Source organism: Buteo buteo, chromosome 9 (genome assembly GCF_964188355.1).
Source record: "Buteo buteo chromosome 9, bButBut1.hap1.1, whole genome shotgun sequence".
Taxonomy (NCBI): Eukaryota; Metazoa; Chordata; class Aves; order Accipitriformes; family Accipitridae; genus Buteo; species Buteo buteo.
The window spans coordinates 20,682,173-20,694,832 of record NC_134179.1 but is presented as its reverse complement, the minus strand read 5'-3'; the positions used below and the strand labels follow the sequence as shown (position 1 = coordinate 20,694,832).

Here is a 12,660-nt window from a genome sequence, read left to right as displayed (position 1 = left end):
CCAGGAAACTCTGGGCAAGTCCCTTCTGCTGCCTATTGTGGCCGAAAACAGCAATTACCAGCAGAATAACAACCACCGCTGCCTCCCCGGGGCTTATTGCTCCCGGGTGGTTCGATTAACCCTCGCTTGCATAAAGTAGGGGTGATAACGCTGCCGCTCTCAACCCGGCTGCATCATTTTTATTTTCATTTCTTCCCAGCAAAGCCTCGCCGCAGGATCACGGCAAATGGAGGGGATGCGGGAGCTCGTCCTAATAACCGCGACCCCTCTGTCCAGGTCCCCGGCAGTTCGGAGGTGATTTTCTACCATGGCTGCTGGGAAATGCAGCCTCATGGTTTTTTTGTGCCCAGCCAGCGTGAGAGTAAAAATATGAGTCATGATCCCACAGCCTGTAAAATTGCTTTGGTCTCCCTGTTTTGGACCGTCGTTATTGATTATTTTTAGCTGTAAAAGGGGGCAGGGAAGAATGAGCTAGGACATGGCTCCCTGCTGCTATTTCAGGGGATTTGTTAGGTTTGCAGCTGACTGTTGAGAGATTAATAGACAAACCCCAACCACTTTGGTATTGTGTGCTCTTTATTTTTAATATAAATCAGTTTTGCAGTGGTTTGCAGGACACAAAGCTGCCTGCAGCCTGGGTTTCCTCCCACCAGAATGAACGGCCTGGCCAGGCGCGTGGGTCAGCAGCCGGGGCATCATTGCCGCAGGGTTTTTGTTCTGCCTTTTCTTCGTCCTGCTGCTCGGGATGTGCAAAAGGTAGGAACCGCTCTGGGAATGGGATCAGCCTGACCATGCCTGGCTGGACGCAAGCCCTCCCAGGTCCCCCAGAGCTGGTCCTCCCAAGTGAGCCCCAGCTTGGGAACACCCTGGGGCCGAAGAGATGGCCACCAGCCCTCCTGCCTGCCACAGTCACCCTGGTCTGGGGCAGAAGGACGATGTCTGCCCCCGGCAGGAGGGCCTAGGGGGGCATAGTTCCCACTGGGGTGGGTGCAGGGAAGAGGTTCTGGTCCTGCCAGAGGTTGCTTTTGGCATCTATCTTGTCCCAGCCCTGGGTCTCCTCTCCACCATCACTGAGCAGAAATTACTGTTGCTGGGGAGATGCTGCAAATTACTTTCTCTGATACCCTCCATCACAGGCACAGGAGAAGAAACCTTCATGAGAGATCCATCCTGAGCACAGGCTGGGATTTGGGCTTGAACAAGAAGGTTAGAAGAGAGCTGTACTGTCCCAGATCATGGGTTGATGTGACCCGGTGTCTGAAAACAGTCGCAGTGGCTTACAGGACTAAGAAACAAGACATGCACGGAGAGTAACTTCCCTCCCACCTGGCAGGAGCACTTATTGTATCACACCCTCTGGATCGTGAGACACTTGGGTTGAGCATCAGCTGGGCAATGTAGGTGCTGACCTGGGGTCTGCCGGGGCTGGGATCATGCCAAGGCGCTGAAGCCCTCTGCAGCCAGGAGCTGCTGCTGGCTGTGTGGACTGTTTGCTCTCCCCTAACCAGGCTGTCTTGGGCGTGCTCTCATGGCTCCCCCCGAGCATCACAGCCACCTGTCTCCCTGCCACCAGTGCCCTGGCAATCCCCTCTCCCTGGGCACACCCAGCCAAACAATCTGGCTTTGTGTCCTCTGATACCTGAACACAGGGAGAAAGGCTGATCCAAACATCTTTTGAACCGAGGAGCACCACCTGCATCTGGATATCCATCCCCAGACCCTTCCTAGGAAACTGTCCTGGTTTCAGCTGGGATAGAGTTGATTTTCTTTCTAGTAGCTGGTATAGTGTTATGTCTTGGGTTCAGTACCAGAAGAATATTGATAACACACCGATGTTTTCAGTTGTTGCTAAGTAGTGTTTAGATTAAGTCAAGGATTTTTCAGCTTCTCATGCCCAGCCAGCAAGAAGGCTGGAGGGGCACAAGAAGTTGGGAGGCGACACAGCCGGGACAGCTGACCCAAACTGGCCAAAGCGATATTCCATACCATGTGATATTATGCCCAGTATATAAACTGGGGGGAGTAGGCCTGGGGGGATCGCTGCTTGGGAACTAACTGGGCATCGGTCAGCAAGTGGTGAGTAATTGCATTGTGCGTCACTTGTTTTGTATATTCCAATCCTTTTATTATTATTGTCATTTTATTATTATCATTATTATTTTCTTCCTTTTCATTCTATAAAACTGTTCTTATCTCAACCCACAAGTTTTACTTTTTTTTTCTCCCGATCCTCTCCCCCATCCCACTCGGTGGGGGTGAAGTGAGCGAGTGGCTGCATGGTGCTTAGTTGCTGGCTGGGGTTAAACCATGACAGAAGCCTTCACCTCCCCCAGGGAGCCTCATCTTCCTCGCTGGCTCAGCCACATGGTCCTCCCTGCTCACCCTCCCCTTTGCCTGCTCCTCCGTTGCCCAGCTCAGCGGCACCTCCTGTTCCCTCAGCAGGCCTCCCCCATTTGGGTTGGAGTTTTTTTGGTTGCTTTGATTTCCTCCCGAGGATGACAAGCCCTTCTCCGTGTCATCCATGGCTGTAGCGGGGGATCCCGTAGCAGATCAGCGATGTGCTTCCTTCCTCCTGGCCCCTTTGTCCTCACCAGCCTCCTTGGCAGCCCCCAGCAGGGATGCTGTGATTTTTGGCACCCACCAGGTCAGTAGCTCCACTGAAAGCCTGGATTAAGGCTCCAGGAGGAACGAAGGACTTCACCAATTTTAGGTGTGAATTTCTTGCAATGCCCTTTAAAACATGATAGGGAAATACCAGAGCAAAGTGCCAATCCCTGGTGCTGCTGGCGGAGGAAAGACTCACAGACGGCATCCTGTTGGGCTCATATCCAAAATAAGGAACCATCAAAGAGGAGGGGAGGTGGCCTCTGTCTGCTAAAGTGGGGTGGGGGCTCCATTTTCTCCATCTTTTGGAACTCCCTGTGGACTCCAATTCCCCATGTATCGCTGTGGACACATGAGCTCACTTAAAAACCTGCTTTCCCAATGGAAAACTGGCCTTGGGACCTATTAGCAGGGAAATACTTCCTTTGATTTTTGAAAGTAGTTCATCAAAGCAATGCTGAACTAAATGAGTGAAAAAAAATCAGGCACAATGAAGCAGTGGCTTGCATGTTGTATGTACGAGATGCATAAGCTTCTCAATTTAAAAAATATTTTGTTGAAAAATATTTCTGCAGGTATTTATTTCCATCATCTCTTTCAAAATGTGTTTTACCACAAGTTCTGGAGAGCAGCTCATTTGCAATGATGTTGCCATGCTTTAAGCTGGAAAAGCTGGAAACCTCTTTTTTTTTTTTTCTGCCATCAGGGCAGAGTGATGGCCACGCTTGACCTCTGTCACCAGCCCAAGCAAAACCGGCGCGTAGCGAACATGCCAACCAGGCTGATCATCACCTGAACTCAGCTGTGGGCACAGAAACTGCTGACTGGGGAGCGGCTCGGGGAAATCCCACCTCTTCTAAATAGAGGGATGAGGACATTTCCCAAATCTCTGGCAGAGCTGCTCCTTTGGGAAAGCCTTGGCCCCAGCATGGGTGGGAAACCACCTCCTTGGAGAGGTGAGAAGGGGAAGGGGTGCGTGCGTCAGCTCAGTAAAGAGGGTGGCGAATTTCCGAGGTTACTCATTAACTGGGTGCTGATACTCTGTGCGGAGAAGGGTATTTGGTAACCATGGCATGTGTTTTTCCCTCTAGCGCTGCCCAATTGCCAGGGAGGAAAGCCAGGCAGGAGGTGCCACCTCACCCACCTGCCTGCTGCCTTGGGGCGGATCTGCAGCTACAAAAACCAGTATATTCCTACCAGACACAGCCTTAGAAGCATGCCATTTTTTGTCTTTGCCTGTTTTTATTTTGTTCTTTCCCCCCTTCTTCCTTTTTTATTTTCCCCCTTTTTTGTTTTTTCCTTTTCCCTTTTTTCTCCCTCTTTTTTCTTCTCCTTCTCCTCCTTCTTTCCTTTTTCTATTTTACTTTTTTCCTCTTTCCTTTTTCCTTTTTCTTTTTTCCTTCTTTTTTCTTTTACCTTTTTACCTTCTTTCCTTTTTCCTTTGCTTTTCTCGTCCTTTCCCTCCTTTTCTCCTCCTTTCCCTCCTTTTCTCCTCCTTTCCCTCTTTTTCTCCTCCTTTCCCTCTTTTTCTCCTCCTTTTTTTCCTTTTTCCCTTTTCCTTTTTTCTTTTTCCACCCCTTTTCTTCTTTTTTCAAAATTTTTTCCAGACCATGGGGGAACAAAGTCACCATTTCCCCTGTAGGGAAGGTGGTGGTTTGGGATGAGCCCTCCTCATCTTGATCACAAAGGGGTTTGGGGGAAAATCACCTGGTTTGCTCACGGGGCATTTCCAATTTGGGTCCAGCCCTCAGCTGGTCCCTGTGGCCCCTTACAGGGCTTTGCTCTTGCTATGGGGTGTGTAGGAACCGAGCTCCTTGTCCATGGGAAAAGGGGCTAAAATCCACAGTTTGCTAATTAATCAGCTGAAAAATAACCAGCATCGATGCAGGAGACTAATCGACGGCCCTTTAGTTCAGCCTTGCATCTTCACCACAGATTATTGCAACTGGAAGTGCGGGCTACTTTCGGCTGAGGAAAATAATCGACCAAGTTTTTGGGGGATGTTTGAGAGGCACAGGCAGTGTTGCCTTGCTTGTGGGTCCCCTCTGTGCTGCCCCGGCATTCTGCTGATGTTGCATCTCCCACAAAGGCTGAGCTAGCTAAAAAGAGTTTAAAAATTTAGTTTAGTTGGAAAATAGTAAAAAACAGTTTAAAAAAATGAATTTTAAAGTAACTCCATAGAGCCCTAACTTGATTTCTAGCTGCAGCCTGCAAAAGGTTCCTTGCCTTTAGCTGGAAACTACATGGCCTTTGTGGGCTGGCTGGGGTGATGGCTGCTCTGACCCTCTTATCACCAGGTGAACCATGTCTAAGGCACTGCTAAACCCACCTCAGCAGCTTTCATCTTCTTTTTGGGTTGCAAGGCAGCTTTTCTCTCTGGACACAGGCCTGCCGGGCAGCGGCAGTGGCTGCCATGAGCCTCTATGTTGAAGTAGCAAGTCACTCTGCAGGGAAAAAAAAGAAAAAGCAGGGATTTTTTTTCCTGCTAATGAGCTGAAGTGGCAGAGCAAGGTGTCAAGGAGATGCTCGATCCAGCAGTGGGGTGCACCCTATGAACCCCCTCTCTACCCTGCAGGATAACCGCATGGAGAAAAAAATAGTGCCAACACCTGAGGCTGCCCCCATGGGCTAAACAAGATGTTGCAGCTTGGGTATTAAACTTGGACTTCTTGGTGGTTTCTATGTTGTTTTATTTGAGCAATACTGTTTTTTAGCTGGATTTGTGGCTTCCAGCTGCGGTCGGAGCTGACTGCAGGTGTTGGTGCAACTGGTTGTGCTTCTTTGGGGAGCGGGAGCATCCTTCGAGGTGAGGTGGGAGGTCAGAAGTGGGTCAGGACCAGCAGCTCTTGTTTTGTGGATGCGGGAGTGGGTCTAACCAAGCCTTCCACATCTCAGCTGTGGAAAAGACAGGGACAATATTTTGAGTCTAAGCAGATAATTGCCTTGTGCACCTGCCTGGGTTTCTGGGATCCTGGAGATGTGCAAAACCTCCCCAGCCAGCACCTCCCCGTCATCCTCCTCACACCACTGCTGGGAGAGCCTGCATCCCAGTGCTCATCAGTTTTAATAATATTCCACATCAAGCTATTCCAATTGTGTTTGGAAATGACCCGACATCCCATGTGGTTTTCCCTCTGCCACCACCTGTTACCCCATGAGGAATCAAGGGCGCTCCATGGGGGGATATTGTAGAGCTGCAGCAAAGTGTGATTTTTTCCAAACCCTTATGTCCTGCTTCATGGGGATCCTCCTGGGGGGGTGTCATGACTTCACGTGGCAGGAGCTGAGGCTGTGCTTGGGTCCGAGGTGACAGCAAAAGCCGTGCAGGAAAAACACTTTTTGTGCTGCATGGGGTGCTGCTTCCTGACCTGGGACATTACACCAGTGGCAGGGAGACCTGGGAAGAGAGTTTGCCATAGGTATGTGCCACAGCCTTGGAAGCCCAGGACCTGGACCCAGGGGATATCATGGACCTCCAACACAAAGTCTTACATGAGTGGCAGCAAGTGCTTTGGGTGTTGGGGAGGGGGATAAACCATACCATGAAATACAGTCAAGGCAGACATGGGGGCAAAGGCTTTGCTTCCCCCCCATAAGGACGGATGGGGGACTGCAGGAGCCCTGCGCCAGCCTGCTTTTGGGTCAAGACCTCAGCTGGCCAGTGGGGTTTGAGGCACGTGTCCCACTGTTCTCTGCTGGGAAAGGACTGTGAGCGGTTGCTTTCTTGGCATGCAGCAACATTCGTTTCCATCTCATCTCATAAACAGGTCGAAACTCAGAGGTCTGTGGTCTTTCAAGTCAGGATGGGCTGTAAGTGCCCCCCCCCCGGTACCATCTACAGGTCAAAGCTGAAACTGGGTCCTCCTGGTGTAGCTCTGTCTGCTTACCAGGTAAATGAAGAGAGCTAGGGACTTGCTCACTTTATGCAATTTATTGTCATATTCAGGACTTTTAATGCTGTTTTACAGAGAAAGGGCCATAGATACATGTGGGGTCTACATCTGGACATAGCCACACAAACATCTGGGCTCTAAGGGCTCTGGAGAATGGCTCCATGCATAAATGTGATGCTCTGCAATCAACAGTAGGAATCTTTAAGTCAAGATCTACATTGCATATGGATCCTGTAGCTTTCTCCCACTGAGGTTAAATAACAGTGTCCACAGACTCCCAGGTCAGGATAAAGAAGGAATAGGTGCCTTGAAGGCATCAGAAAGCCCAGAGAAAAATCACTTTAGCTCTCCCGTGATACACATCTTCTTACACAAATCTTGCAGGTGTGCTATTTATGCTATTTGTCTGTAGAACTACCACAAAGCGTGAAGTCTAAACTATATATAGGTTTTATTAATAGTATTACAGTTCGTCAGCAACACAGGTAGAACAGTCACCATGATATACTGGAGCGTGATGGCATTGCTCATTTAAAACATCCCTGAGCACAGTCCAGAGGATTAGCAGCCAAATCAATGAAAAGTAGCTGGTGATCAAGGAAAGACAACTCCGTATTTAAGGAAAACATCAGCTCCTGAGAAATCCCTTACCTTTAATTGTATCTAAGAGCATAATTGCATCTTTGGCCCCAACTGACCTAAATCAATCAGCCTAATGAGTGACACAAAGAAATGGGAATTAAACTGATGCTTATCTCTGGCAACTAAATACAGGGATCTCATTCTACATAATGTATATATAAATAATAGAGTAGCTCCTGCAGGCACAGCACTGTCAGCTCACTTGGAGGGACCGAGCCATGAAGATGGGCACCCCAGATGCATCCCCTGGTATTTAGCTGGGCACCTTGCTGAGCTCTAAATAGTAACACAACTTTTGAAACCTGTTAGAAAAAGACCTTATTGGTGACATTACCACTTTTTCCTAAAAATATTCTTGACTTTGATACACTGTTCCTCAAACATTTTTGCAGCACCATTTAGCTGCCATTCATGTAACCCTTTGGTTTGGACCTTAGTTATCAGCGAGGTGATGAGTGAAATCTTAATTTCTTGTCCTTTTTAGCTCCTCCCATTCACTTTTGGCGCATAAGAGAATCATGAATAAGTGACAGAAAAAATGAAAGCATTCCATTACTTTGATTTGCTAAGAAAGCAAATAAAAATAAGTATTGCTCAGTGTGATTTTTGCTCTCTCTTTATGCAGCAATGCAATCACTAGAGGGAGGCAGACGGTAAATTTATCTATCCTAGGCTCTCAGCCAGTTTATGTTGCCTTATAAATGACAGCAGAACAGTTGTAAGTAGGAGCTCCTGGTATGTCATGCTGCCCGGGGAGGGGGAAATTTGTGCTTGCTGAAATCAGCCTAATTTTGGTGACTCTCCCTTTGGTGGACCTGCTCTCACCAGTTGTCCCCAGGGCGGCTGTGTGCCCCCCAGCAGCTGCAGCCAGCCCAAGCACCTCAGCACCATCAGAGCCACCTAGTTGCCAAGGTTCGTGTCGGCTCCATTGGCTTGTCCTGGGAGAGATTCAACCTTGTACTGAGAAAGCAGGAGTGCAGGAGCTGGTAGGGAGGCTGAGACCTGCAATTCGGGTTTTTTGGCCCCGTTGTGCAGAGTTTGTCTGTGCAACTAGGCACAGGCCAGCATGAATGTGCCCACCAGCTCTCGTCCAACAGATTCTTGGGCTAGGTGGCCCCAATATAAATAAGAAAATCAGCAACCACTGAGCATGAGGATTTAGTCAAAAGGACCAAAAATCCTAATGGACAATTTATGTTTTTATGGAGATACTCATGATAAAACTCAAAAAAATAGCTACCAAACAAATTAAAAAATGCCCTACACGTTAAAATTCATCACTCAAATACTTACATATCAGCAAACTAAAAATAAACTTGGTCTTATGATTTATTTCACCACCTCCACTCTGCTAAGCTAAAATGAAGAAAACACTCCTGTTCTCCTCATGAACCAGATGATACCTTAGGGATCTCCCTGTTTTGCAGCAGGGCATCCAGCCAGGATGATTATCTTCCAGGGTTCATAGCCTAGTAGCACAACCTTGTTTGATGTTCATGAGGGCAAACTCCATTTACGTGGGGTTTACACCACTTAGAAACACACAAGTCTATGGGGCCAGATGGGATCCACCCAAGAGTACTGAGGGAGCTGGTGGAAGTGCTCACCAAGCCACTTTCAATCATTTATCAGTGGTCCTGGCTAACCAGGGAGGTCCCAGCTGACTGGATCTTAGCAAATGTGATGCCCATCTACAAGAAGGGCTGGAAGGAGGACCCCAGGAACTACAGGCCTGTCAGTCTGACCTTGGTGCCAGGGAAGGTTATGGAGCAGATCATCCTGAGTGCCGTCACATAGTATATACAGGACAACTAGGTGATCAGGCCCAGTCAGCATGGGTTTATGAAGGGCAGGTCCTGCTTGACCAGCCTCATCTCCTTCTATGACAAGGTGACCTGCTCAGTGGATGAGGGAGAGGCTGTGGATGTTGTCTACCTAGACTTATTAAAGCCTTTGACACCATTACTCACAGCATTCTCCTGGAGAAACTGGCTGCTCATGGCTTGGACAGGTATATTCTTCATGGGGTAAAAAACTGGCTGGATGGCCAGGCCCAAAGAGTTGTGGTGAATGGAGTTAAATCCAGTTGGCAGGTGGTCACAAGTGGTGTTCCCCAGGGGGTCCCAGTACTGGGGCCAGTTCTGTTTAATATCTTTATCAGTGATCTGGACAAAGGGATTGAGTGCTCCCTCAGTAAGTTTGCGGATGACACAAAGTTGGACGGGAGTGTTGATCTGCTTGAGGGTAGGAAGGCTCTACAAAGATATCTGGACAGGCTGGATCGATGGCTGGGCCGAGGCCAATTGTATGAAGTTCAACAAGGTGAAGTGTTGGCTCCTGCACTTGGGTCACAACAGCCCCATGCAGCGCTACAGGCTTGGGGAAGAGTGGCTGGAAAGCTGCCCGGCAGAGGAAGACCTGGGGGTGTGTCGGGGGATGCAACGAGCCTACGGAATTCCTGACAGTTCAAGAACAGCGCGACCTTGAGCAGCTTGTAGTGTATCCTTGAGAGTCTGGAAAGATCCGAGAAGACCAGTACAAAAACAAGATAGTGATAAGAAGAACCGTCCTAACGAACTCACCAATCATGAATTGTTAGTTACTAACCAAACCAATCATATACTAACACATACTCAAAAGAAGGGTATAAAAAGGTGTGTTAGAACAATAAAGTAGCCATTTTGCATGATCTATTACTTGTCGTGTCCGTCTCTACAGCGACAAATGGTGACCCTGATGCGTCTGAGTGAACAGATCATTTAAAGGCAATAAATCCAGCACTAGCAAGAAGTATACCGGTGGCGACGAGAGCTGCGAAAGAGTATATGGGCAGCGAGACAAGCTGCAGAGACGGAGCCCGGTGAAGCTGAGAGCAGTGGAATCTGCCTGGTCCGGACCTGAGCCTAGACACCTAATAAGGTGAGCCACCGGGGACAAAACTGTTAGAATGGGGCAGCAATTAACAAAAGAAAAGGAGACGATTTTGTCTACCTGGAGAGCCCTATTAAAAAGAAAAGGGGTTAAGACCCCAGAACAAAGCTTGAAAAGGATTTTACTATGGTGTAGGATGCAAGGCTTTCAAGCCACAACAGTTACTGCATTTAGTGTGGGTGCATGGCAATCTGTGGCCTTGAAAATGTTTGATGAGATCTCTAAAGGACAGAAAGAGCTGTGCGAGTTGGCGGTCGGCTGGCGTTTACTAACTGAGACTCTGAAAGACTGGAAAGCAGAATGTGATGCGAATGATCGGCAAAAGAAAGCTGAGAAATCTGACAATGTTAGCAATGAAAAAGTTTCTGCTCAAGTAACAGCTGCAGCCACTGCTGCAATCTCAGCAGTTGCGGGCAGAAAACCCCTCACGGGCAAAATCAGATCATACCCTTATTCACCTCCTCCTCCTCCTACGCCATTAATTACTTTACCAGGCGATGCGGGGGCCCTCCTCACCTACTGGTGCGGCGGCAGAAGGGGTGACTCCATCAGCCCCCCCCGAGGAGAATGATGTGGCGATTAACACCGAGCCAGACAGTGTGGGCCGTACTGAAATTGAGGGCCGAAAGGACGGTGAGAGTCACACTGAATGTGAGGGCCGAACGGAAGGTGAGAACCGAAATGAAACTGAGGCAGAAAAATCTCTAATTGACGCTATGCGATCTCTGCAGCTCACAGATAAAACCATACCGAAGGAACCCCTGCTGTGGACTCTCCCTCCATCCACAATAACTGTGGTCCCGAGATCCCTTGATCAGTTCTGGGAGGGAGTTCGAAAATATGCTGCCGACTCTGGCAACTGGGATCTAGTAGAACGCCTCAGCCCGTGCTCTCTAACACCAGCGTTTCTCAAGCCTCTAGGTAAAGCAGCAGAGGCTCCTGTTGCATTTCCTGTTTTCAGAGCTGCTCCAGGCACAAACTGGCACGATGAGCACAATCCAATCAGTTGGAGAGTAGTGCAGGATTTGCAGAATAGAGTACAAAACTACGGAATCAATTCTCCTGAGGTGATGCAACTTATTCATGTAATCAGCACAGATCTGCTGTGTCCATATGACATTACGCATCTAGCACAAGTGCTGTTTCAGCCCGTACAATTGCACGTATTTCAATCTACTTGGAGGCAGATGGCACGCACAGCAGCACAGCATAATTTACGACTGCTACAGGGTGACCTGAGATTAGGCCTTGGAGCGGATGCTTTGCTTGGTGCAGGGCAGTATAGTAGCCCTCAGCTGCAGGCTACATGGCCTCCGATGGCTCTCAAACAAGCACAAAATATAGGCCTTATGGCAATAAAGCGAAACATGGACATGGCAGCTCCGAAGCAAAAATATGCCACAATCTGCCAAGGCCCCACAGAACCCTTTTTACAATTTGTAGAAAAAATATCTGCTGCCCTGGAAAAACAGGTAGAAGATGAGGTCTTAAAGCAAATTCTATGCAAACGGTTGGCAAGAGATAATGCTGATGAGGACTGTCAAAAGATCATACAGGCTTTACCAGGAGATCCTTCTGTCCCTGACATGGCAGCTGCATGTTCTAAAGCTGGGACACTGGAACACACGGTGACCACCATAGCCAATGCTATGAGAAATTCTGGAAAGGGCTGTGGGTGTGGCAGTGAAGGGCATATCAATGTAACTTCTCCACACAAAACATCACCAGGTCAAATTTGCACGATGGTTTCAACCCCCTACCCACCAGTATTGATCCCTAAAGGTACTCATATTGCTCAACTTGTTCCTTTTTCGAGTTCTATTTCAAGAGCAGGACAGCAACTGCGATGCGATGGAGGCTTCGGCTCTACGGGACCCCCTCAGTTCTGCTGGTCTCAGACTGTCTTGTCATCCCGACCACATGTGACGTGCACGCTGTTGAATCATGGAAGATCGCCGACTACAGTAAGGCTTGCAGGGCTCCTGGACACCGGAGCCGATGTGACTATTATAGCTGACTATCTGTGGCCATCCACCTGGCCCACAGAGGAGGCTGGTATGGGAGTAGTGGGGCTGGGAGGCTCTGCGCGAGCAAAGACGGTGGACACACCAGTTCTGATTACCAATCCTGGGGGCAACAAGCAGTTATTAAACCATATGTGACGGCAGCTCCCCTCAATTTATGGGGGAGAGATTGCTTGTCACAGTGGGGGGTGAGGATTACCACGGATTTTTAACGGGGGCCACTGTGCTGCAGGGTGTTAGACAACCCATGCTTGTTTTAACCTGGTTAACATATATCCCTGTGTGGGTGGATCAGTGGTGCCTACCAATTGAAAAATTAAAGGCCCTGCAAGCATTGGTAGCAGAACAACTAGCTGCCGGACACATTGAACCATCTCACAGTCCATGGGATACTCCAGTGTTTGTGATAAAAAAAATCAGGACAATGGCGATTTTTGCATGACCTGCGGCAAGTCAATGCTGTCATGGCCACGATGGGGGCTCTGCAACCAGGCATGCCTTCACCTGCCATGATCCCTCAAGATTGGGAAATCATTGTCATGACCCTTAAGGATTGTTTTTTTACA

At 48.7% G+C, this 12,660-nt stretch overlaps 1 protein-coding gene across 1 annotated transcript in view; it reads left to right on the top strand.

The window, feature by feature from the left end:
* Nucleotides 1-12,305, top strand: part of B3GNT2 (UDP-GlcNAc:betaGal beta-1,3-N-acetylglucosaminyltransferase 2) — a 51,799-nt gene extending 39,494 nt beyond the window's left edge. The window contains exon 2 of the mRNA XM_075035598.1: nucleotides 9,858-12,305. Within this exon, the coding sequence (XP_074891699.1) occupies nucleotides 10,568-12,232 (1,665 nt within the window). The 5' untranslated portion in view covers nucleotides 9,858-10,567 and the 3' untranslated portion in view covers nucleotides 12,233-12,305. The remainder of the gene's footprint in view (nucleotides 1-9,857) is intronic.
* Nucleotides 12,306-12,660: the final 355 nt, after the last annotated feature.